This window comes from Aquila chrysaetos, chromosome 1 (genome assembly GCF_900496995.4).
Source record: "Aquila chrysaetos chrysaetos chromosome 1, bAquChr1.4, whole genome shotgun sequence".
In the NCBI taxonomy this organism is placed as follows: Eukaryota; Metazoa; Chordata; class Aves; order Accipitriformes; family Accipitridae; genus Aquila; species Aquila chrysaetos.
Genome location: NC_044004.1, coordinates 77,166,640 through 77,192,457, shown reverse-complemented (window position 1 = coordinate 77,192,457; position 25,818 = coordinate 77,166,640). Strand labels below are relative to the sequence as shown.

The 25,818-nt window shown below is 39.5% G+C and overlaps 1 protein-coding gene across 1 annotated transcript in view; it reads right to left on the bottom strand.

The window, feature by feature from the left end:
- Window positions 1-6,852: 6,852 nt before the first annotated feature.
- The window catches only part of ANKRD50 (ankyrin repeat domain 50), a 44,752-nt gene continuing 25,786 nt past the window's right edge, over window positions 6,853-25,818 (bottom strand). Inside the window, exons 3-5 of the mRNA XM_030017953.1 lie at window positions 25,431-25,660; window positions 13,170-16,717; window positions 6,853-10,822 (exon numbers count right to left, since the gene is read on the bottom strand). Of these exons, the coding sequence (XP_029873813.1) occupies window positions 13,173-16,717; window positions 25,431-25,660 (3,775 nt within the window). The 3' untranslated portion in view covers window positions 6,853-10,822; window positions 13,170-13,172. The remainder of the gene's footprint in view (window positions 10,823-13,169; window positions 16,718-25,430; window positions 25,661-25,818) is intronic.

Here is a 25,818-nt window from a genome sequence, read left to right as displayed (position 1 = left end):
GACGGGCTGAGATACGCGGGGGTCTCTCCGCTCGGTCCTCTCTCCGAGGACATCGTGCGAGTTCAGGAGCAGCCCTGGCCTTGGCTACCTCCTCCTGCCTGCTCGCTGCCTGCATTAATTCTCCCCGTAGGAGCCAGCACAGGTCAGGAAAAGCCAGTGCTGCCTCGGGGCTAATAAACTTGCTGGCCTATACGCGGACATTTGCGCAACTGCATTCCCACGCGCATCCCGCAGTATTAACTTTTGAGGAAGCGTACCTGGAGAGTCCCAGTCTTTTATTAATCTTAACTAACAGAGAATCAACTGTGTCATAACCTGGCCGCGTTTCACATTCAGAAAGAGGCCCAAGCTCTTTGAATAAACCCGAACGAGAGAACTTATTCCCAGAGAGCCAACCCTCCCGGCAGCCTGCAGAAGGGGAGGTGGGTTGGGAGTTCCTTGCAGACAGGCTGCCTATCTGGAAGGTTGCTTTGCTCCGGCGGCTGCCGGAGCTGGATGCAGCGACCACGCCGCAGTCCCAGCCGTGCTGCACACAACAAGCTATTGCTGGTCTTAATTGAGCAATAGACTTAGGCAAACGTCCCCAAAATAGAAGAAACCCACTTAAATAGCCTTACGTAATTTCAAACTAATGAACGCATGGATTAAAGTCCACATCCTAAGGGAGCAGTCACAATGTGCTAGCCTACTTTCTACCTTAATGCTATGACAGCACCCTGATAGCCAAACAACATCCTCAGACCGGCCGTTCCCAAACAGGGGACAGCCCAGACTACATTAGTAGCAAGGTGTACACTCATCCTGTCACTAATTTGGTCTTCAACTCAGACCTTTCTTTGCAGGACCTCTTCTGTCAGTCTCAGCAGCCTCCTGGATTATATGAACGCTTCTCTCTTCTCACAAGGTAAAACTCCCATATCTCACATCTTGTGCTATATCCATCCTCAGTCAATGTTCAAGGACATTTTTTCTAGTAATTTTTTCTCAATTTTCTCTTGCTATGCCAGCTTTCTCTGAACTGCCATCCCCTCCTCTGCCATATTAAAAATGAGCCGCTTGTGTTTGGTTTTGAAGGCTTTGATTCCCACTCTCATCTCTCATTTGTCATTAAAAGGTCACCTGTCACTCTGGCCAGCCGGCGCTGCCCACTGCTGCTGCCCACCATGGAGCTGGATGTTCCAACAAGGTATTTTGCACCTCCTCCTGGACTACCTGGAAGAGTACTAAGAATCCATATAAAGACCAAGCCTCTCTCTTCCACATCCATTCTTAAAAATCTTTCGTACCTTGCAGCATTCAAAATTCAATAAAACTTCATCTGTTAGGAAAAAAATAATAATTAAATACTGTCATCAATGCTGTTCCCTTGTGCAGGAGCTGTCTACGTTCTGCCAGAGGTTGGCACGTACCGTTGCGGCGAGAGACAGAGTGGTGTTCCATTTGTCCACCTCCATGCCCAGCGGCACTTTGCCCCCTAATTAGGATGCCTAAGTGAAGAACAGAGCAGGTTTAATTGAGACTGTGGTTTTGCCATGTGAAGAACAGTGCCAGCAACCTAGTGGTCCTGCTGGAGTGGGAAAGCTGGAGGAGCCAAGGAGGACTTTGACCACGGTGTTATCTAAGTTGTGGAAACTTGTTTTGTTTCTAAAGGAGTAGATTAGGAGTTTGAGGAACATCAAGTCTAAACCAGCTTGACACTACTTGGCAACTTCTAGTCATTGCCCACGTGATCTATGAAAATCATAGTCTAAAATGAAAACAGACTGAAAAGGCAAACAGTCATTATTTCTGCAGGGTAAGAGCTTGATCCTGGGAATACAGCTTGGCAGACTGGGAGCTTAGGAGGGAGTATATCTGCTAGATTAATTTTCCTTTTCACCCAGTTACTATCGTGCTGCATGGCAGTACTGACAAGAAGTATGAAGGTAATACTGTCTTGCACCTGTGTTCCCCTTTGTGCACACTTTTAATTTTGAAAACACTCACTTCTGAGAGTATGCATTCCTTATTACTGACATCTGATGGCTTTGACTAACAGTTGAAGAAACAGTGAATCAATATTCAAGTTTGTTCATGTTGTTAACTGGTAATAAGGAAACAATAACTCTGATGTTTTCACTCTTGGGATTGTCTTGTCTCTATGCAAAAAGACCTACTAGCTTCCCTACAAGGATCTGGAGCAGTGCAATGTTTTTTCTTGCTTGTTGCAAAACAGGTTTTTAGCAGATGTGAGGAACTTCTTTTGTCTCAAGTAATATGTTTACTTTTGGCATTGTATAATGTCAATATCAAGTGCTCCACATTTATTCCCTACCAAAAAAGATTTTTTTGACATATAAAGCTCTGGTATAAATCTACTTAGGGATTAAAACTTGTGTTCAGTAGCTGATTGCTCAGTGGTCCTACCCTTAAAGAACAAATATTAAATACTTTTTTAAAATTACAATGTGTTTTTTCCATCTCAGCCACTTGTTCCTGGCTGATTTGGTTAATATTGACTGACATATAAAATATGAAAGACGAAGACACTGCCTCTCGGTTTGGAACTCCCTGAACCACAAACTGCTGGAGCGCATTCAGAGGGAAAAACATTAAAAGTTTATCCTGTTCTTATACTCTTCCATTCACATCTGATATTGGTCGTTGCTAGTAACAGATTGCTGGGCTGGGTGAATTTCTGATGCGCCCTGAAATGGCTGTTCTTAAATACATCATCCCATCTTGGCAAAGGGGAAAGACTTACCCTTTATAAAAGCAGGCTTCATGTAAATGAGCCGGCAGCGTGAGCCAAAACGCACTGTAGTATCAATTTAGGCGCAGATTCTGCTACCTTTCCTTCAAGCGAAGGGAACGGCACTCTTAAAGTGGTGCTATGGAAATCGGTGTAACTGCTCAAGGAGGGAGTCTCTACCCCAGGTAAATAAGAGTGGCCCTGAATAATTTTGTTCATTGATTTCACACGTTAAAAAAGTAATTAGCAAAATCATTTCAAAAAACAACTTCATCCAGTCCTCTTGTGGGAAATCTTGACAGAAAAGTAGACCGAATTAACTACGGTGTTACCAGGGCAAACCTTGCAACAGAGCCAGAGCAAAGGCACTTCTGCCCTGTCCCGGGTCTGCCATGAACACCTCCTGCGGACAAATGAGGACTCTTGCTCTTAATTATGCACCCACTAATAATCTCAAGGCTTGTTCTAGTAGTAAGTTTTTTAGATGTGGCAATGAGTGAACTGCGTTTTGAAGACTTCTGAGATGACATGAACCTGTAACCCCCGCCACGTTTTCTCTCACGCAACCAAATCTTGTACGTCAACGCTTCTTGTGCTTTTTGCTCCTGCCTTTCAGAGAAGTATAAGTGGAAAGATACGTGGACAGCTTGGTCCCATCCAGCTTCCGAAAAATTTCTATGCTTTGAACATCGTGCCTGTAAAAAAGATACTGTCTCTCAAACACCATGAATACAATCAAATGACAGCCTTCAGAAACAGACAGCCCCATTAATTTGTCAAAAGACTTTACAGCTAACTGAGGCACAAGGGAGACATTAAATGTTACCAGAGAGAAACGTTCACGTTCCTTTATCTTCCACCCAATTCAGAGTATCGCATTAGGAGAAAACTGGTACCAGAACACGAAGGCTGGGATGCATGCTCAATATTGGTCCTCACAAAGTTGGAAAGACCCCAGAGTTTTTCAACACCTGTCAATCAGGTTCCTGGATAAGGCCAATTTTTCTTCAAGAGGGGCTTTCGAAAGACCTGACTGCAGTAGCAAAAATGAGCATGACCACAGACAGAGCTTAGCGAGCTCTCCCACGTGCTGTAGTCCTCTGCCCAACCTAACGCAAACCTGCTAGCCGAGAGGTCTCCGAATCGGAGCTGACTCGTCTCCGACACAGCTCAAACGGCTGGCCAAAGAGCCCGAGCTGGCGGCACCCAGCTGCGTGGCCAGCGGCCAGGGAGTTATACTGCAAATGCAGCAAAAGCAACTAAAAAAAGCAGGAGAGGAGTTAATAATGCCAGACAACAGGTTATTCAAGGCGGCAGAATTGCCGAGTGCTGGAAGAGACCCTGGGGCTTTTCCTGACTTTGGTTTTGGCCTGTTAAGTGACTGACAGGGCAAACGTTTATCTCAATATTCCTCTTCTCTTTCCTATAAAGTGTTTGGGGATTTACTGGTGAAAAGTAACACCTTCTAGAGGAGCGATATGGAAAAACAGCAATGTAATTGTTACGTTATTATTAAAGCAATCTCGAGCACTGCGACATTGCATTTTGTCCAGATATACTGCTAAATAAGACTCTTTTGAACTTGGGGAAAATACAACGCTAAAATGAATAGCCACTATAATGGAAGAAGACAGAATAAACCATAATAAAGGTCCGTTCTATCTTTGTCATCTATGAATAAAGCTTTGAATTTTAAATAGAGTCTCCCTATGTGGCTGCTTAATGTTCGCCAAGACACAGCAAGTACACAACAGCTGTCCTCACAGCCATAAGTCATAATGGAAAGAAGAGAATTTTATTATTTACCTGAATTTAAAAAAAAAAAAAAAAAAGAAAAAAAATAAAATCTCTTTCCCCTCGCAGATGCAGACTAAAACCAAGTTATATCGAAGAAGTTAAAGGGGGAAAAAACCCAAACCCAAACCCCAACAGCTTATTCTGATTTGTTCCCCAAACTCTCCTTTCTGGAATCTTGGTATTTTCAGAGTATCAACTTCACCAAGAAATCTGTAATGTCAACGGGAACCGGGAGGTTCCTTTGCTGGCAAGCTCCTTTCCTAAAGCACCTTTCCAAGCAACTTGTATAGGATTCTTTAAAAACTTCCTGCCCTCTCCGGCAGTTCCAAATAAAATAGACTTTCTCAATACAGATCTGGCAATGTACGTTATCATCACCATTCTAGCAGTGAAAAAAATGGAAAGACTTTAACATGGGCAAAAGAAATATTATGAACAGCCCCTCACCTGCCAGTTTGACCAACGCGTTTCTGTATACTTTCTTCTCTTTTGGGAATACCAGCTTTGCAAGCAGAAATAAAAATAGGTATCAGCCTATGTACAGGTGCTGTTCCCCAGCAGGAAGCATTTATGATTTGTCCTAGGTCTGTAATGAACAAAACTTAATTAGCAATACAACTGTATCTTTAAATCAAATCATAAGCCAACTGCCAGGCTTGGACTGGAGAAACTGGAATAGGTGCCTGGGACAGCTTTCAAACTCTGCATTTGTATTTGCTCTCAAACCAACTTGTGAATCACAAATTTCTAGCCTTAAACCCACTAACTTCTTTAGCTGAAACTTTAGAGTTGTGGTTTTCAGGCTTTTTGATTTGCAAATGCCTAAAGCCCCCTTATGAATTCAAGTCATCTGATAATAGGTTTGCCTTTTTTTTTTTTTTGGTTACCTTTTTATGAAGCCTTAAAATTCATTCATGAATCATGAGGGTTTTGCAGACCACAGTTGGAAAACCACTCTTTAAGGGGCAGCAGCTTGCCACATTATGTGAGTCAGAATTCTCATCTTAACTCTGTGACCTATCATCATTTAAAAAACAAAATAATAATAAAATTTAGGAATAGTAAACAGAGTGGGATGAGGGTTTCTGTAACCTGACCTATTTAACACAGGCCAACAAGTAAAACAGAAGAACCTCTGTAGTAGACTAACGTGCAGTAAGAACAATTCTGAACACAGTTGTAGACTTGGAAGCTAAAGATTTTAGTCCCCCCAAACAGGCTAGTCAGCCCAGTTGCATACTGGTTCTTTGTAAAACCATTTTCTTCAAAAAGTTTCTCACGAAGAATTTACTCCTCCCCCCGAAACAGCAGACTGTGTTCTGAATAAATACAGTCCTTCAGCAAAGATCGACTCTCACTTGAAATGCACATCCACCCGATACAACCAGTGGCACTGGGTGGTCTGCCCTCTGGCTAAAGATCCAACGCCTTTCTGCCAGTGGGCTGTTAGTGATTCAGACAGAAAACCTGAATTAGTGCTTCAACTGAAAGAAACCCTTAAACCAGAGATGACTCCTTGAAACCTCCCAGATTTGAAGAAGTAGCCATTATTTTTCTGATTAGCTCCATCTGGCGTGGCTGTTCCCTGCATCATCCTCCCCATCTCCCGGTTTTTGAAGGAGACAGAAGAGCAATGGCTGAAAACTCCCGTAGCTCTGACAGTCCCCTACGCAAACACTGGAGCAAGCCCCAAAAGGCAACTACGGAACAGACTGGGGAGTCCAAGATGAACTAATGAGGCACAGAGATGAAAAAAGGTCCCAAACCACAAAATCCTTTACCGTGTTCTTAATCCATCAGAAATGGTTACAGGAAGCAAACTAAATTCCTGAAGACGCAAGATTTTATCACAGGAGTCCATTAGAAATTATTTTTCTCTAGCTTAAAATCTACCTGTAATTGTAGTTCTGGGACTTGGCTGGTCTAACACAAACTTAAAAGAATAGAAGTGAGAACAGTAGGTCTTTCTGGGACACCAGCAAATTAGATTTTCGTTCTAAAGGTCAATTTGTTTATATTACCTACATATAAATTTGGAGACTTCTTTAACAAAATGATTTGCCAAGTAGATTTCTCAGTCCCATTCCCTATTTCTGTGACTCTTTGTAGCATAAAATGATTAGGATTTAGATCAATGCCAAATTCTCACTGCGGTCTCTCAAAGGGCCTCCAACTGAAAAGCTTTAGTTCACTGTGCCAACTCGTCCCAGCTTTCTTTTGGAAAATACATGTAATACACATGCCAAATTGTCGTAAAGATCTCACGGAAGATGTGAAGCATTATTCAAAGTGATTGTTTATATTCCATAGAATAAGAGATTAAAAACAGGTGTTGAATAATTTTATTTAAATATTGTTACAGTGATTATCTGAGGAAAATGGGTGTCTCTGGAACGTAATATAACTTACTCAAAGATTAATTCAGTGAGAATGATTCTTTGCTTCAATGAAAAATAGCCACTGAACTAATGCATCTCATACTTTGTTATTTCAGACATAAAGAACTTAACAAAAGAGGGTCAATAATTATTGTGAGAAACCACAGAAATACACAGAAAACAAGTCAACAGTTACCGACAATTTTGCCTGTCATTCTCCTAACCTTATTAATCAGTCGACCCGTGAGCACCAACAGCTGGAAGCAGCGTGAACCAGAATACACGGAGGTAAACCTGAACCATCATTTGCAGAAAGCACAGCCACACTCTTCCTTCACGCTCCACAACTCTCTGCAGAGAAATCACGACGGGTAAATAATCTAAAGCAGAAGTGAGACAAGATCACAAGGGCAAATGGGACTATTGCAATGACTGGAAAACATCTCTCTCCTACTTTTTTTAATAACAAGTTCAAGAAAAATGAGTAGCCACCATCAGTAAGCGAGCTTTTGCTTAAACTGAAAATACTATAGAGAAGCACTGATCAAAGAGATAGCTGACAAATACCATTTGAAGTGCTAAAGAACTTACGGCAACTGAAATACTGAATTCGTTGGCCCTCCTGGTATATATGGTATATAATGGTCATTTTAAACAATACAACATGCAGCGAATTTTCTCCTGCAAATGCTAAGGTTGACTCAGATTAATCTGAAAAAGGCCAGCTGAGTGCTAAGCAGGGTGACAGGCATTAACATCGGGGTCTGAGTTTTGCTAGCCTAGACTCCTTACTGGACACACACATGGTGTTTCATTAAGTACTACACAAAAGTTAATCAAGTTTAATAACCTTTTCCTGAGATGTCCCAGGAAATGAGGTAGTAAAATTAAAACAGTTAGATGTCTGCTGAAAAGCAAATATATTTATTATGCACTTTCATATACACAGGGATTTTCGCTTAATATAATACAAGGAATAAAATAAAAATTTTACAATGTGAAATTCATTCAATGTACATTAAAGGCTATTTACAACCCACTCCAGGAAAAACAGTCTATCTGCAAACCAAGTTAACCGAGGAGTTCAGATGGGGAGTATTAAGCATAACAGACATTTGCATAGCAGAGTAACTGATGAGGGAAAATACCTTTTTATTTTTAAATAAATGGTAATGTTTTCAATACTGATCACAGAGAAGACAAAAACGCATCAATTGTGCCTCTGTATCTCTTAATGCATTTCTCTTCTGAAGGGTTTTTTCCACATGCATACAGTATTGATATCCGTGTCTGCGAAACAGTCTTTTTCCCTAGCTCTCCCATCGAGAATTTTAGACGTCTTGTGGAGATAACCTTGGAAGGACCAGTGAAATGGGATGAAGAGAAACAGGATTCATGTTTTATTCAGGTTTTTTAGGTTATGAGAACTGTTACACTGCCAGAAGAAACCGTGCTGAGTCACAGCTATGCAACTCCATTCACCTCCACTTGATTGTACAGATGTGAAAAAGCAGAGCAGAACAGAGCCAACAACAGGGGGAACAGCAACTTTTCTTTGTATGCAAAACCCTCACAAACGATGACGTTAAAAAATCACACGCAACAGCAATGTGGAATTACACAGACCTTCTGAGAAAGTAGATGTTTTAAAGCAATTCATGCTCTGTTCCAAAGTGATATTCAAAATCTGTAAGAATTGTCATTCTGAAAACATTTTCAACAGGTCTACTTTCTGCTGATTTGGATATAAGGTTTCCCCAGCAACTGTTTCAAATGTAAATATTCTTCACACAAAAACCATCAGGCTATCTATAAGTTGTGGCCCCTTGTGAAACTGGCCATACTTTTACGTCCTCTGTCCACAAGGTGCAATTAATAACAACACAATAAAGTTAAATAAATATAACCCCAATGATAGTCAAGGTCAGTAGAAAAACGTCGGCATTCAGGGATCCCTTTCTACAGAACAAAACATACATCTAATAACTAAGAAAAGTTGTATTCTTGCACAGTATTGCAAATGTACTATACTTGAGGTTCGGAACAAGTTTGCTGAGAACGTTTTGGTACTTTCTCTTTACTGAGCCACTAACCCTCTTAAGGCCATTCTGCCAGACTCCTGTTATGTTTATTTTATAATTGTCCCACGGGGACAAGAAATTCAATACATGAAACATTCAGAATAATCAATATTGCCGTGTGTCAACTTTTAACATCTAATTTTACTATATGCTGAATGCCTGACTATAAAACATTCTTTTTACATTTAGTAACAAGCAAATAAGAATGGAGGTGCAAGATATTAAAAAAAAAAGTTCTGATGATTGTTAATCATAAAACAAGACACGGAGCCCTTTAGTGCCTCATAATATGCACTACATATACATCCAGGGGCCATTTATCGAAGTTTAAGGATAGCCATACATCTAATTAATCCTCTCTGAAAAATAACCTCAGTTTTCTATCACCTTATTTGTGGAATGATCAGAATTTGAGTATGAAAAAGATGAAACCCAAGCCTTTAGAAGAAATACTCACATACAAAAATAGGCTTATTTTCTAAAGAGCAAGGCTGTGTAACGGTGAATAGCAGAATATAGCTTGCATTTGTAGGAGAAAATAACCCACTTGTTTCATTTTATCACTCACAGAGCTGTGCAAGTAAGATGTGCACATTCAAAGGAAAAATTCATACTGTTCACTTTCACAACAATGGCCTTGATTTTGCTCTCGTTCATCTAAGCAAAATTTTCTGCTGTAAGAATAGGGAACCAGCTTTCCATTATCCGTAAATGGACTATCCAGGCTGCCGATTAACCACGCTCCAGGTACAGAGATACTCACGCTGGCTCTACCTAATCCATCTGAAGCAGTAACCACATTCATACAATTTTGTGCTTTAAAGAGCTATTGTCTCAGGACAGGGCTAACTCAGTAATCTCTGTACTCCGCAGACAACGGTATTACTAACCATTTGCTCTTCCACTGTACTCTGACTGTATATTCTCTCAGCCTCATTAACATAGTGTCTGTATTTTCCATTAGATATTCTCAATACGGTCCTTTACCTTGGAAAAAAGAAAGAGCTGTTTCTAACGTATAAAGTTATACATGAAAGCAGGATCAGACCTTTTACTTTAGCACCTAAAACATACCCATATTCAGTTACCTCATTACCGTAACAATCACAGAGGCTATTTAAGATCAAGTGTCCAAGAGCAAATTTGCCTATTGCTTTCAGTGGTCACAGTCTGCCATCCAGATTTGGTGCTGTAGTACCAGACAGTGGATTTTGCCTCTTAAAAAATCCCAAAGATACTGCAGATGGTTGCAGTCCGACGCCTTTGCTACCACTGAACAGCTATTACACAGACAGAACACACAAGTACAGTATTTATAAAATACTGTTACAAGACTTGTATTTCTGGAGAGAACTTTTTGAAGTACACAGGGAACTGACCATACATTACAACAATGCAAATGTGACAAACTTGTTTGCTTATTTTCTTTAGCCACAAGAAAATAAATACAAAAAGCACTGCCTTTCCATACACAGTTCACTGTGGCACATGCACCTCTACCAAGCGCTCTGAAATAGGAAATCAGAATTCCTTGTTCTTACCATTTTCAGCTGTTGTCAGGGAAATACAGCATATATCTTTCTGCAATTAAAAAAAGTGCTCATTCTGTGTATTAAATACAAAGTACACAAAATAAATTTTTGAAGCACGGAGGGTTATACTGAGAAGGCAGCCTGAAAATGTAGGCACATTACAGTAATTAAGGTAACTGTACTGCAGTAATCACATTCTTGAATTTCTAGGTGGACTAAACAAGCATTGTATGCTTTCATCCCAGCCAGCTGATAAATCATTCGGAGCAGAAGCGCTTCTGTTCATAGCATCATGGAATTGGCCTAAAAGTACAAAATAAAAACATTAAGTTTTGAAATACTCCGTAATACGAACAGTGTTATCAGAAAGAGAGCTGTATCATTTCTAATTAAAGTTAAAAGCACACAACAACATACTGGTGATGAAAAGTATTTTCTGCCTAACTCAAATCCCACGATTGATTCCCTGTGCTTTCTACCATCCAAAACAGCTACAAGGTCCCCACAGCAGGAGAGCTTCCCGAATGGGAGCTCAGAAGCGGCAGCCAGGGAAGGAAAGCCATTCCTCGGGTGCTCCGGTAGAGTATTTCTGATGTGATTCTCCACAGGTGACTAGTTTATTCACTGGTCAGGGAAATTACTGTTTTTGTGCTCGAGACTTGGCAAAAGAGGAGGTAAATTCTAGCCTGCGCCAAGCAATTCATAATCCACACAGAATTGCTTTAAACTTCCATATTTAAAATAAAGCTATGAAAAATCGTTGGAGAAAAAGCAAAAGGAACCATTTAGTTATCCATCACCTCATAGGCTTAGCCACTTGCATAACTAAGTATTTCACAGAGAAAACCCCTGAATTTTCAAAAAAAAGCACTATTTGTTCCAGATAAAGCAAAGCCCTATTCGAGTTTTAGTATTACCTGTGGAATGTTCAAATTTTTTTTACATGCTTTGTTTATACTTTAAAATCAACAAAGATGGAAAATTAATCAAAACTAATCTTTTGATGACAGGTTAGGTCAAATCAAGACATCCTAGGTCAGAACTATACAATTTACTTACAATAAAGTGTAACATGAAAGCAAGCAATGAAATGAACATCAGGCGCAGGTACGTAAGAGTTAGGAAATACAATTCTTAATTATACATTTTAATATGTTTTATGGAGGCAGGAAAAAAATTACAAATTTAAATCGTGTTTGGACACGATGTAGAACTGTGGGAATCTAAAGTCCTTTTGACTTTTACGAACATTTCGGGCCCATTCTCTCTCACCTGCTTATTCCTCTCTATGCCTGCTCCTGTTGTCCTGCCTCTTCACTTTCGCCTGCCCCACACCTCATCTGACCCTTTGCTAATATTTGCATTTTACAAATGTTCAGGCTCTAGCATATAGCTTTTTGAAACACGGTATTGTTTCAAATATTTTAATTTAACCAAAATGCCAACCCCAAGGAAACATCTTAAAGAGTCCTGCACAATATTCGAACACTCTGCAATTCACAAGAGACCTCAGCGATATCTAGAGATGCACTCCATTAAAGTGAAATCCATTTTCAGGGAAAAGCCCTGTCTATGTGTTTTTGACAGCCGAAAACGTCCCATTAGTGGATTCTGCACCGCCTGCAATTGTCCTAGAAATCTGCAGGTTTTGATGACTTGCAGCAGAACTGAGTCAGCTAGCAAGAACATTCGTGTTCTAAGGAGCAGCAGTCTGATCTGTCAAAAATACAGCATTTACACAAACAAAAATTGTGTTTTCAAAAATAAGCAAATAAGCAATAACAGATGTGCCTACGTTTCATAAAGATGCTGCTGCTTTGAAATTCAAATAGGAAAATATATTAATTATTAACACATTCTCAATACCCTAAAAAAGATAAACCTCCTCAGGAAGAGGGAGAAAAAGGCTTCTGTTTTAGCTGACTCACTGACAATTCAGGTCTGAAAAAGCTACGTAAAATTCCTTTTTCAGGTTAAAATTCAGTATGGGAGAGAAAGTGAGAAATCTAAATGAACTCCACTGATTAAGAACTACAGAATGGTCAGAAAATTGGTGCCATAACATAGATTCTAATCTTGCTCTGAGGAATGCCATCTCTTTTACAGTACTGTAACCTTCACAGTAACAGAAATAAAAGCAAAGCTTTAGTGTAGCATTTTAACTTTTTAATTTGTAGACAGTTATGCTAGAGATTTCACATTTAAAATCCAAATTCACAGAAGTGGTTGCCTGTAACTTACAAGAATCTTCAGAAGCTTCCTGAAAAGCACTTTTGTAAATAATGAAATAATTACTGTATCTGAAAGTATCACATATTAAAATTCCCAGCTGTCCTTATGTTTGAAAAGAAAATCTGAATTCAATGCTACACGAAACTTGCTGGTTTATTCCGTCACATATCAAGGACAGTGGGGTACGATTTGAGCAATCAGAATTCAACAGAAAATACGACGGTGACCCAATTCCTCTACGGTTGATGCTTTTAAACGACAGCAAAACAAATACTTGGCAGGTTAAGATTTTAACATCCATGGTTTTCATTAAGGAAGCAATTATGATGATAAACACCAGTGAAATGCAATTTTAGCGTATTTAAAATGCACGTGATGAAATACACGCATTCGCTTCCTTTGTGACTGGACAGGTTACCTTTTACAATGGTGTTTCCTTCTTGTAGTTGAAACTTGGGTCGCTACCTTCAATCTGAAGTTTTAAGGCTTGCTTAAGGCTGAGTTCTGTCTCTGCGGGAGGATAGCCTTCCAGTACTTCCTGATGGCCTCTATCCTGCACTGTTCGTGGGACAGAAACCCTACCGAGAAAAACCTGATTGCTCTGAAGGTGGTAATTTGGATTCGTCATAATTCCATTTCTCTTCTTCTGTTCTCCACTCTGTTGGTGAATTAGGAACTGTTGCTGCGATCGACCAACTTCTTGCTGAGCTGGCGGGACCAAAATTTTGCACTGCGGCTCTGCCGGCATTGATTTAAGTGGCACACTGGTCCCAGATTTGGCAATAGGTACTCGTTTGTCAAACTGAGTCATTTCATACTCTAACACTTTGGGTTGGGAGGAACTACTTTGCTTCATTTTTTTTCCAGCTGACCCAGATTTGCTGGAGTTGTCCGTTTTCCCCCCTTTGTTAGCTTTAGTTGATTTCAAACTAGGTTTTACTTGGCTCCATTCAAATTCACTACTTGGTGAATTATGATTTTGACTTAGGGAATGAGTTGTGGAAGAAGGAGAAACAATAGACTGCCTACTTCTGCTGCGTGGCAGGGAATGCTGCTGTATTTGCTCTGTGAATGACAGGCTGTGGAAACTATCAATGGGAACTGTCTGAGCAGTCGCAGTCGACGACGTGGTGCGCAGAGAAGAATTTTTGGAACTTTTCAGGGAATTATTTGATAAAGATGACTTCTGACGGTCAACTGTAGAATCAGGCGACTCTGAAGGAGAACTGAAGGCATGAGCAGGCCCATTAGATAAGCCACGCATACTAGGCTGCATATCCCCACCAGTACTCCCTGAACTATTTGACTTCATTGTTAGTGACTGCATTTTAGAGGAGACTGACTGTAAGGGTTTTTGCTCCATTGTGTGCACTGGAGATGGAGTGCAACCGTTCAGAGTAGATGCACCATATTTTTCCAGTAATTTAATAATCTGAGAGTGTCCATTTTTAGCTGCAACACGCATAGCAGTGCGCCCGAACTGGTCGGCATGATTTGGATCAGCACCGTGCTCCAGTAATATTTGGACAACATCAATGTGCCCTTCTTGGGCTGCAATGCAGAGTCCAGTAGCACCTTGATTACATGTATGGTCAACCAGAGCTCCATGCTCAATGAGAAGCTGCACTACCTTCACGTGACCTTGCCATGCAGCAGACTGCAAAGCAGATCTCTTCTCGTTATCTGCAGCATTCACATCAGCATGGTATGTTATCAGCACCTGTACCATCTCCAAATGGCCCTGCCAGCAGGAAACATGGAGCGCTGTTCTTCCTTCAGCATCACTTGCTTCTACGTTTGCACCATTTTCTAAAAAGTACTCAGCCATCGTAAGCTGGTTTTCTAATGCTAAGATATAAAGTGTTGGCCGGCCATCAGCATCTTTGTAGTTTACATCTGCTCCGTGGCTGAGCAGTAGTTCAACTATATCTCTGTGACCTTCTAAAGCAGCAACCCGGAGGGCATTTCTCCCATCATAGCCTCTCTGATCAATGTTGGATTTATTTTCCAGTAATATCTGCACACAATCATAGTGACCTTCTTGTGCGGCTAATATGAAAGGTATACGTCCATCGTTATCAATTTCATTTGTTCTAGCACCTTGTTCTATAAGAGCTTCACATATCAACCTGTGACCTTCAAAAGCTGCCATATGCAAAGGTGTCCAGCCCGCGTCATCTCTATGATTTTCATCCAGCCCCCTGTCCAGCAGAGTCCGTACTACTTCAACATTGCCTTGTGCAGAGGCTATGCTCAGAACTGTTCTCCCTTCACTATCGATGCTATCAACAGCTGCACCCCAAAATAAGAGAGTATTTACAACTGAAGCGTGGCCCATGGAGGCTGCTGCCAGAAGTGGCGTGCGACCATTGTTGTCCGTGTGATCGACATCAGCTCCTCCTTCTAGAAGTAGATCGACAACATCTACATGTCCTTCATAAGCAGCTACCAGCAGTGGAGTCATGCCGTCTTTGTCACAATGGTCAACTTCAGCCCCACGGTCAATCAGAAGACTAACCACTGAGGCATGTCCCTTACTGGCTGGTACGCAAAGCGCAGCGACAGACAGCGCAGTCCTTCCATCCACATCCTCATGGTTTACCTCTGCACCGTGATCCAGCAGGTGCTCCACGATCTCTTTATGCCCCATGTACGCTGCTGCAATCAAAGCTGTTCTGCCTTCATTATCGGCTTTATTAACTTCAGCACCATGCTGAAGCAGATTCAGCACAATATCTTCATGTCCTCCCCAAGCTGCTGCCCTCAGCGCCGTTCGACTATCAGCATCTGCACAGTCCACTTTGACTCCAGCGTAAAGGAGTGCAGAAACCACCTCTGTGTGCCCACCCCATGCTGCAGATCGCAATGCCGTCCAGCCATCATGATCAGTGTGATTAACGTTAGCCCCACATCCAATCAAGCAATTGACAACCTTGGTATGGCCCTGCCGAGCAGCTAAGGTAAGTGCTGTTTGCCCGTGAGTATCTTCTATCTCTAAATCTGCTCCCCTTGAAACCAGCAAGTTAACGACGTCGAGATTGCCGCTGTACGCTGCGTTGGCCAAGAGCGTTCTCCCGTTGGAATCGCACTGGTTTACTGATGCTCCGTTGTCTAACAAGGTGCGAATGGAATCTTCTCTCTCCAGAGCCTGGCGAACAATGCAAGATGTGCGGTCATCTTCACTGTTGACGTGAGCACCAGCTTTTACCAGCAGCTGTAATACTTCTTGTTCTTTAGGAATTAAGGTCGACAGGGAGTCTTTGACAGGTGTGCCATTCCATATCATCCATAAAGCCAGCTCTGACGTTTCTAACTGTAAATTTGAATTAATTAGATGCAATGCAAACTCTTGAGCTTCTAATGGTGTTAAATCCTTTGCTCGGCAAGTGTAACTCATTGCCAGCATTCTGTGTCCCTCTGCTGCATTGCACAAGTATTTCTGCGTACAGTGCTTCACATCTAGCAACCACTCTGCAAAACTGTAGTGAAACAAGATTTTCGTATTTCCAAGTCCATCAATAAGAACTTTTGACAGGACATCCAATTTGCGTTGAAAGTCTTCCATCGTCAATGTCATATTTTTGGTCCACACTGCATGATACAATTCCGTTGTGGTTAACGGCCTACAGGCTGCAAGAATTACATTAAGAATAGGCTGGACTTTTGCAAATTGTTTTCTCACAAAAAGTCTCTGACAGAGCCAAAGGTACAGGCCATTTAACGTTCCTGGAATATCACGGATCTCTCGTAACATAATAAAATTCTCCACAACTCCATCTAGGACACGTTCCAGATACAAAAAGCAACCGCTGCTTTTGATGTGAAGCTGATTCAGCATTTCTGCAGTTTCTTTTGTGAGATGTTGTCTCAGTGCTTCTTCCTGATCTAAACGATGCAGAATATATTGTTGCACATCTTTCACAATATAAGCCTTTCGCAGATCATCCAGACTTATTTTTCGAAAACCTATTAAAAGGAAAGAAAGTTATTATTATTTCTGATCTAGTTTCGCTTAACTCAATGCTAAAAAAAAATTATCTAAGACAGACATTTCTGTGTAGGGAACACCCACAATAATACATTTGGTGTGTACACAGAGTGAATGTAAATTAATAATAATGGGAGAGACAACTTTGATAATAGATGCATTTTTATCATCTACTGTAAGAAGAAATACATGCTACTAATGAAGAAAATTTTAAAAATCACTTTGAATCAGGCATTGTGTGTCTACCTTGGACAATACTAAACACCTAAGCAAAAACCACCAGAACTGCAACCAAAATAAGATTATTAAGTATTATTATATTATTAAAGGAATAACCCCTTCTCCAATGTGGTTAACAACGGAATTCCAAATAATTTTCAGCTATTTAGATTAAGACAACTATTATATTAATATAATTATAGAAGAGGTTATTCACACCTGGTGCATATGCATGATGTAATGTACATAAATCACTGTAACATGATCACCTTAGTTTCTTTTAAAAGCTTTTAAGATATAGGAGAGAGAGACACTCAAAAACAGTTTTAAATATCTTTACACCTCTGTGCACTGAAAATTACCTACTTTTTTCAAGTAAGGACTGAGTTTTAGATAAATACCCTGGTTCTTTGGTAGGTGACTCATTATATAAGGAAACAGGTTTTCTCATAGGCATATGATCTCATTGTTTTTCCAACCTGTTTACTCTTTAGAGGAAAAAGGGAAATTATTTCATACGTGCATCTGTGTACATCTCCTCCCTACACACATACACATACACCAACATCACTCCCAAGCAAAGAACGCTATTCTTAGCGTGCAGCACGTGCGAAGAAGTCCCTAGGGCAACCTCAGTGGCCATAAGGCTCTCAAATATGAGGCGGAATGAAGATATAGTTGTATGGACTACACGGCTATCTCTGTCATTTAAAACATTTGCTTAGGTAGTGCAAAGTTAAGCATTTGAGACCAACCCTCTTTGATTAATGACACATTACATTGGTTGAACACTACTTTTCCAGAAGCTATGGGAAAACCGCAGAGGTCACAGACACAACAGCTTAAACTACTGTGTTTTAGGCCAGAACTGTACCTCGCTTCTCCAGGGACAGGCTGTAATCTCTTCCTCCAGTGCAGCAGATTGCACACATTGCCTCACAATCAGCTCAGCTAGTCATAAAAAAACCCCAACTTTGCTTTTCAAACCAAAGCAGTTACTAACCTCCAAATTACCTTGAAGGAAAGGCAACCATAGAGCAACGCCTTCAATGTCATTTTGGCCCCATCTCCACGGAACAAATAATTTTAAGTGAGGCTCTGAATAATGTTACTTTCAGATCTATGTTTTTATTGTATTTAAACATTCTGTGGATCAAACTGCTCAGCCTGTGAGCTTGTTCTGACTGAGAATTCAGCCTGATAACAGAGCTCTGTTTTTTGTTCCCGAGTGTCTTCAGCAGAGGTTCTGAATGTCACATTAAGCTCACTCTGTTAATTGTTTAGTCTCCATGAGCATTGTACAAACACAACAGATTAGAACTGAGAGGCAAACTAAGGCAGTGTTACTATAATATTTCTGCTTCCCTTAATTAATTACGGTAGCATTATGAATCTAATGGAACTAAATCAATAGAATACCTAAAACAAAATCATACTTCTCCCCAAAATAAAATCACTGGATAGGAACACTTTTGCAGAGTCGCTTCTCAGGCTAAGACTACACTAAGAAGATTGTCTACTGGAAAGTTTTTGAATGAGAAGGCCAGGAGGCAGAAAATAATTATTTTGAGGGGACCTTGCTCCATTCCACAAAGGCTTTTATTTTTTGCTCTCAAAAGAAACACAGAAACATCTTTACCCATCATAATTTGTCACAACCTCAAGTAATCTCCTAACCTGACCTGCAGAATGGCATAATTCATCCATTTACTATGCATTTGATTAAAATAGTCTGTATGTAACTTTGTAAAGCCCTTAATTCTTGCACGTAAGCCAAATAAGAAACTTTGCTGAGTAGGAAGAGACAGTGCCCTGCGATTCTGCAGATCTCAAGCTTCCACTTCAAGTGAAAGGCTGTTTCTAGGTTACGATCCTTCAGAAGATACAGAAGTGAAAACAGAGGCATTAAAAACAGGGCATTGCTTGGTGCACGCATTCACAGTTGTATGCATACACAGAGCTGTAATTAGACACAAGCATCCCTTTGGTTGTCTCGTGTGTGCAGGGAACAGCTCTGTTTTGCTCAATTCAGAGCAAATGCAACCACAGCAGTCACTCACCTTCTGGTTCTTTGAACCTCTCTGCTTCTCCTAGTACAGATTTGTATGGGTCAGCTGGGTGAATGAGAAGAGGTACAGAGCTCTGCAAACTCCTAGTCATAAATGACTCTGCTTACAACATCCCCAGTCTCTCACATTAATCCCATGCCCACATCCTTCCTTCCAATATTTATCTGCATGTGTAAGTTATTTTTAAATTACTCAAGTGTTTTTTCAGTTTTTACAGTAGTTTTCATTTCCCCCCAATAAGAACACCCCTGATTGACTCACATGACAGCAATCCTGAGATTTCAGCTAATGTTCAGTGTTGCCTGACTAATGACTACACTTCACCTCCCTTGACTCCTAGCCTTCACACGAAAACTTGCAGTGTGATAACTGTTTAAGCGTCTCAGTCCCCTCCCTGCATGCATGCTTCAAAAGCAGAAGACTCTTGCTTATCTTGCAATGTTCTTTGAATACCAGTTTTCATTTTGCTTCCCAAAATGGGTGGGAAAGTGAACAAAGCCATTTTGGATGTGATAAAAAACCCCCAAGCCCTCCAAAAAAAGTAAAAAAGGAAGGGTTTGTGTGTTTGGGGTTTTTTTTCTCTTTAAATGAGGCTGTATCATTACTTTGTTCCATATCAGGGTTAAAAATATTGCCCTACTCTGTACTTACCTGAGACACACCAAATGTCTAAGCACTTCAGCCAAGCAAATAAATTTCAGAAGACTTCAGAGCAGTGAATATTCCAGAAGTCAGTAATTTAAACAATTTGATCGGCTGTACGTTTACAGAAGTTAAAAATTGTTTCTTTTCTTTTGCAATATTTCCAAATATCCCTTGTTAATGAGATCCTATCTATCGTATCTGAAGACAAGTTTGTATAGCAAGAAGTACACTACACTCATACAGATCTTCGCGCATGCCAGGGATGATACGCTCTTAAAGGGCTGGGATTAACACACTGCCATTGTAACAGACTTTTGAACAGAAATAGGTTGTTAATTTTAACCACTGCACCATGCCATACTATAATAAGCAAATAACTCAAAAAAGGCCTTCTAGATAGAATTCTTTTTTTTTTTTTTCAACCTCAAATTCTTGTTGCTAGCTTGAAGGAGGAAAACAAAGCCATGGTTTTTTGCCCAAACATCTATCTAAATGAGGTCATTTTACATTTCCAAACAAAGATCCTGCAAACTTGCTTTTCAACCCTAGCAGATACAATAAGTCACTTTCATGGACGAGAACTACCAAAACATTAAGAGAAAGCTCATTTTGTTTCAGATGCATTCCCATGAACTACTTAAGCTCAGCAAAACAGGAGTGCAGTAGACAGAACTTGCAGTCCCACGACCCTGCTTTTTGCATTGTTAAAATTTTTCTTACAACGCATCACTTTCAACCCAATGGGAGCTCCAATATGGATTTTCCTGATTTATTAAATTCCTGGCAGTTCTGTAAACAAATCAGTTCCAAATGTATTTCTTGGCAAGATCTAGGGTCATTCAAAGGGAAAAAAAAAAAAAAAAAAGAAAAAAAAAAGTATCTTGGCTACATAAATACTTTTACAGTACAAAACTTTTCAAATTTTAATAAGAAAAAATAAGCTATTAACTAGAATGTTCCAGTAAATATTTAAAAATATCCTTCTACTTTCATATCTTTAAATACATTTACATAAGTAAATTACAAAAGTTTTAAATACATTTTAATATATTTCATTTAACTGAACTGTTAAGTTTAAAGTAATCTAAATGATTAAAAACATGGCAATGTTTTGGCATTAATAATTTACACTGCTGATCTAAGCATATATTAAATTAGGTATTTCTATGGCCGTGTATGCACACCTGCTCAAAAAGAGTACTGTATCCAGCAGAGTAAAATGCACCTGAAAACTCAAGCTGGACACTTAGCTTTTAGTGCATTTGCAGTACACTATGCATAACAAATTTCACTGCATCTACCCCAGAAGCTAAGAGACACTGAGGCTGAAATCTGCTGCTCTCACTGGTCCGTGTCATTGCACAGATGTTTGTTTAGTTAGATTTACAGGTAACAGACCATTTAAAACAATTTAGTCTTCCCTCTTCAATTACAAAGCAAAGAAGTTCAAAATTCACACTTTTTATTAGGAAATATGAAATTCCCTGAAATTCATGTTTTCAAAGTGGTTATCAGAAGAAAGTGGTAATGAGAACAAAGGAAACACTGATTAAAAGCTCCCAGTTTATTTCCCAAGCCTTCTAAATATTTTCTTTTCCCAAAACCAAACCAAAACAACAAATACACTTTTTCAAAGCTTTAATATTTTAGAAGTAAATTTTACAACTACATAAATATATAAAAATTATCTTTTATAGTAAAAATCCAACTCCCATAAAGACTTTAAAGTAACATGAAACTACCGAAATAAATTCCAACCTACAATGAAAAATTAGAGGACAACTTAGATTTTCTTTTTTGAAGCAATCTCTCCTGAAGTGGTCTCATGCCATTTATTTTCTGGAATGGCAGCTAATGAGAAAAGGTTCAGTTCCAAATCAGGCAACTGATTTGATTTGGGGATTCAGCAATACGACTACCCGAGTAGCTTCAATTACCAAACAGTATGAGTTTTCTGGGCGCAGAGAAGCTGGCTTGTGATTTTTACCATCTTCCTCTAAAGCTTTCACATTTTTCCTTATTTTTTAATTTTAGGCAAGGCTACAAGAAAAACAACCCTCCACATCTATTCAGACCAGGAACAGCAAATAGCAGAGATACAAGAAAGGCTTACGCTCCCAAGATTTCTAATCCAGAAAAAGTTTGGATAAATATCAGCTCTTAATAATATTTGGCTGTCTGGAACTTAATGATAGATAAAAGGAAGAGTGAAAAATGAATGACAGATTGTCTGCTTTTGCCTATGGGTAAGTGGGTGAATGGAGCTTAAGCTGCCTCTGAGACTAAACTGAACCCTTTCACGTCCACTTTTGATTCTTTTTATTGTAGTTTCCAGTATCTTTCCAGTATCTAACAATAGCTTTATGGAAACCACGGCTCCCCGAGATGTGACATCTGCATGGGTTGTACCACACTGGTGCACTAATGCCTCACGCATGGGAAGGAATTCTTTGGATGAAGAATGTCAGTGTTTAATTGAGGGGTATAATCAAGCTAGATGCCACAGGTGTTTGATTTATGTGTGTAGCAAAAAAGAAGCAATTAAGTAAATGTCTATTGAAAAAAGCCTCTTTAAACCAATAAATAGAGCATTTGTACATATGCACTTTTGTCTATTTACCTTTACGCTGTTAGTGAGAAATTATCTGCTTTTCACTCAAACTCACCTAAATAAAATCACCTGTTTTTAAAATGCCTAAAGTTTTTAAACTAATATGATGGATCTTTAAGAAAGGAATTTAGTTTTGTAAGAACAACTGCTATGCTTTCAAGGTTTAGCCTCATTTTAGAAGCAGCATTTTTATTCGCTAATTAGCTGAAGCACAACAAAAATTAAAATTCTTTGTTCTGTGGTACTTTCAGGTTAGAGGGCTTTTTCATTTATTTAGAAATACAAGGAAACTTTTTCTAACATTATAATGCAAAGATTGGAAAGACTGTGTTTAATGTAGCTGCTTGACTGTCCATACTTGTAGCCAAATGACAGCAGATGATGATGTGGGAGATCGTATGGATAATTATGGGTGCCAGACAGAGAACTGTTAAGTTTAGGGAAAAAGTCCGTAAGAGAAACAAACAGGAATGATGTGGCAGTTGGTGACAGTGCACATGCAGGAGAAGGCAGGAGAACATGCATTATCTATTCCCCTCCTTTTTTTCCTCAATTGGCTGGCTTTTGCTCACTGTGGAGGGTGACCGCAGACTCATGCAGGCATCATTTCACATTTGGTTCATATTTTTGAGGTTGTCTCTGCAGCCACAAGAGGCAAAACCCTTTTTTTTTTTTTTTTTTTTTTTTTTTTTTTTAAAATTAATGAAAGCTGAGAATCTGAGCAAGGGGAAAAATCTGTAGCACATTGTGCTACTACAGAATCTGGGAATACAGAAGGGCCCAGAACACAAGCTGCAGCAGATGCAGGCACAACTATTCAACTTTCATAAGTAAGTCACCAACAAAAGTGAAGGAACAAAGAGGACCAGAATAAACACCTCTTCTCCTTTTCTCATTCTGAGAGTGGTAGGGATGATGTATTCACCACTGGCAGTGGCAAGATGACAGTAGATGAGAAAGACTGGACTCCTTCTTCCACGTCATCACTATTTTTGGCTAGGAAGGTGCCTGCAGAACTCTCATCTGTACTGGACACCCAAAAAAGAGCATCATCGGGACCAGGCCACTGCAGCAATTCTAGTCCCAGTCACTGATAAGACTTTCTGACAAATATGTTTAGCTCTCATTTCAGCAGATATCTGAAAGAAGTTTTCACTGCATTAAAATTTTAAGTGAAAACTGAGATAAACTGATTGTAAACAAATTAATATTGGTTAATATATATTTAATATCGTACTCTAAATTAGCGGAAAAAAACTACAGATGGGACACATTTTCCTAAAATAATCCTAAAAGGATTCCAATCTATTTTACTAAGTTACAGTGAAACTGATTTTTTTTTTTGGTTCCAAATTAAAGAAACATATTTGAAGAAAATGTTCAGTGAATATATTATTGTTATGGCTGCAAACATTTATTTGCTGGGAAATTAGAAGTATTAGAAGTTCAGTACAACAGTGTCCCAGAGTGCAGCGCACATTATACACCATTTATTTCTTCAGTCACAAGTGCAAAAAATACTTATTGTTGATCTTGAATTCTGCTTGCTGACCAATTAAATAGCTTTATAAATTGGCTGGCCTAAAAGTAAACATTCAAATATCACAAAGGAGGAGAAGAGTTTGCCCCGGTAGACATGTTAATGATAGTCTATCCTTTTCAGGCTAGAACCAGAAAAGAAAACAACATTATCTCAAGTTTTACAACACAAAGTTGCAATGTATCTGAAATTAACAGAAGCTTCAGTCATGCTCCTCACATCCTCACTACACCTTGCACAAACTTGAATATTGGTTGTAAACAGGAAAGTCATCTTACAGTGTATTAAGCGGGCAGCTGTCACATTGGCTGTAATGTCACGATTTTCTTTTATAGTGGATACAACACCACTTCCTCCAAATAGACTCTGAAATTTCTTCCCAATTTGTATCCAATTATTTTGGGATTCATTCCTTCTTTGCTGTACCTTTTACACAGTGAAGATGGGTTTATAATATCACAAGCCAACTTCCTTTATGCTATTCATCAAGTCATTCGCTGTGGAAATGAGAAATTAACTCATTCAAATTAAATTTATTTTAAAGGCATATCCATTAGTTCTGCTGATTTTTCCTGTCAGGAATTCCATCTGGAAACATACTTAGTACACAACAGCCATTTTTTAGGACTAGTCTGAAACATTATATGATTCAATGGAAAGGAAATAAAACAGCTCTGAAGAAAGTTTTGTCTGTTTTTTTGGCAATGACAACGTATCTAATCAGCCAAGCTTTGACAAAACTATTCCCATATGAATGTCCAAAGGAGCCCTGTGAAGCTACCCTGAAGTTTCCTTTAGTTCTCACATACTCCCAAATACCAATCTTCATGTCTGCCACTGATTAATACAGTACTCCATTCCAAAATGCAATTATCCCATTGACCTTTTGCTACTGTGGAAACGAGCAAGCCTATGGCTCTATGTTCTATAATCACATTTTTGTCCTAATTGTGTCCTTAATACACACAGGCTTTATATATAGGCTTGGAATCCAGTCTAGATATTGCCCTTTATTAAATTTCAGAGAAATTCCAGTAACAATGTCACTGTACTGAAGAAATGTTCTCATGACATAGTAAAAGCTGGATGAAGAAACTGTAAAGAATTTTTTTTATGGTGCAACCTTTGCCAAAAGTATACTCCAAGAATCCGCATCTATATTGTTCCCCTCTCAAGTTCCACCTTCAAAGATTATTCCCCACTTTCTGAAAATAAGGGGAGAGATTTTAATGGGAGATGAAAAAAACCTATCTTTTGAGGTCATAAGGAATGGGTGTACACAGCTGACATACTTATGTACCTACACATCACCTACATTGTTTCAAAGCTCTATAAAACTAGCAAAGCAAGAGGAAAACTCAAAGCAGCCACATTCTTTGCAGATGTACTGCAAAGACGTAATTTACCTCTAAAACACTTGGCTGACTTAAGCTTTCTATAGTCCTCAGTAAACTGGAATGTGTGTTTTTTAGAATTACCATTTTTATGATTGTCATTTTTTAGAACTAAGCATGCATCAGTGCTTTCAACCATCACCAAGGGTCTTGTAAATACTACGTCCTAGTTACAGATGCAGGTAACAAACACGTCCTGTGCTCTGTACTCACCTGTAAACATTTTTGTAACAGCTTTACTCTGCTTGCGGGCAGAACACAGGAGCAGCAGCCAGGGAGGGAAGAATTCAAAGTGGCCAGCTAAAAGCTCCGCTATTGTTCCAGATAAACTTGTAGAAGTCTGTTCACCCTCGGAAACGTTACAGCCCTCGTCAACCGAATCTACGAGCAGGAAGAGGCTCTGCTGAGGGGGCTTCATTCCCAAGAGAGGGAGCAGAATGCACCTGTAAGGAACATGAAACAAAATCAGGATTTTAAATGCGTTTAACAATACATTGACTATCATATAGTCATTCAAGTTGAAGCTATGATCAACTTCAAATGCAAAGTTGTTTTTTAAACAGTCTAAGGAATTTTTTAAAGTAGTTAGCACAGAAAATAC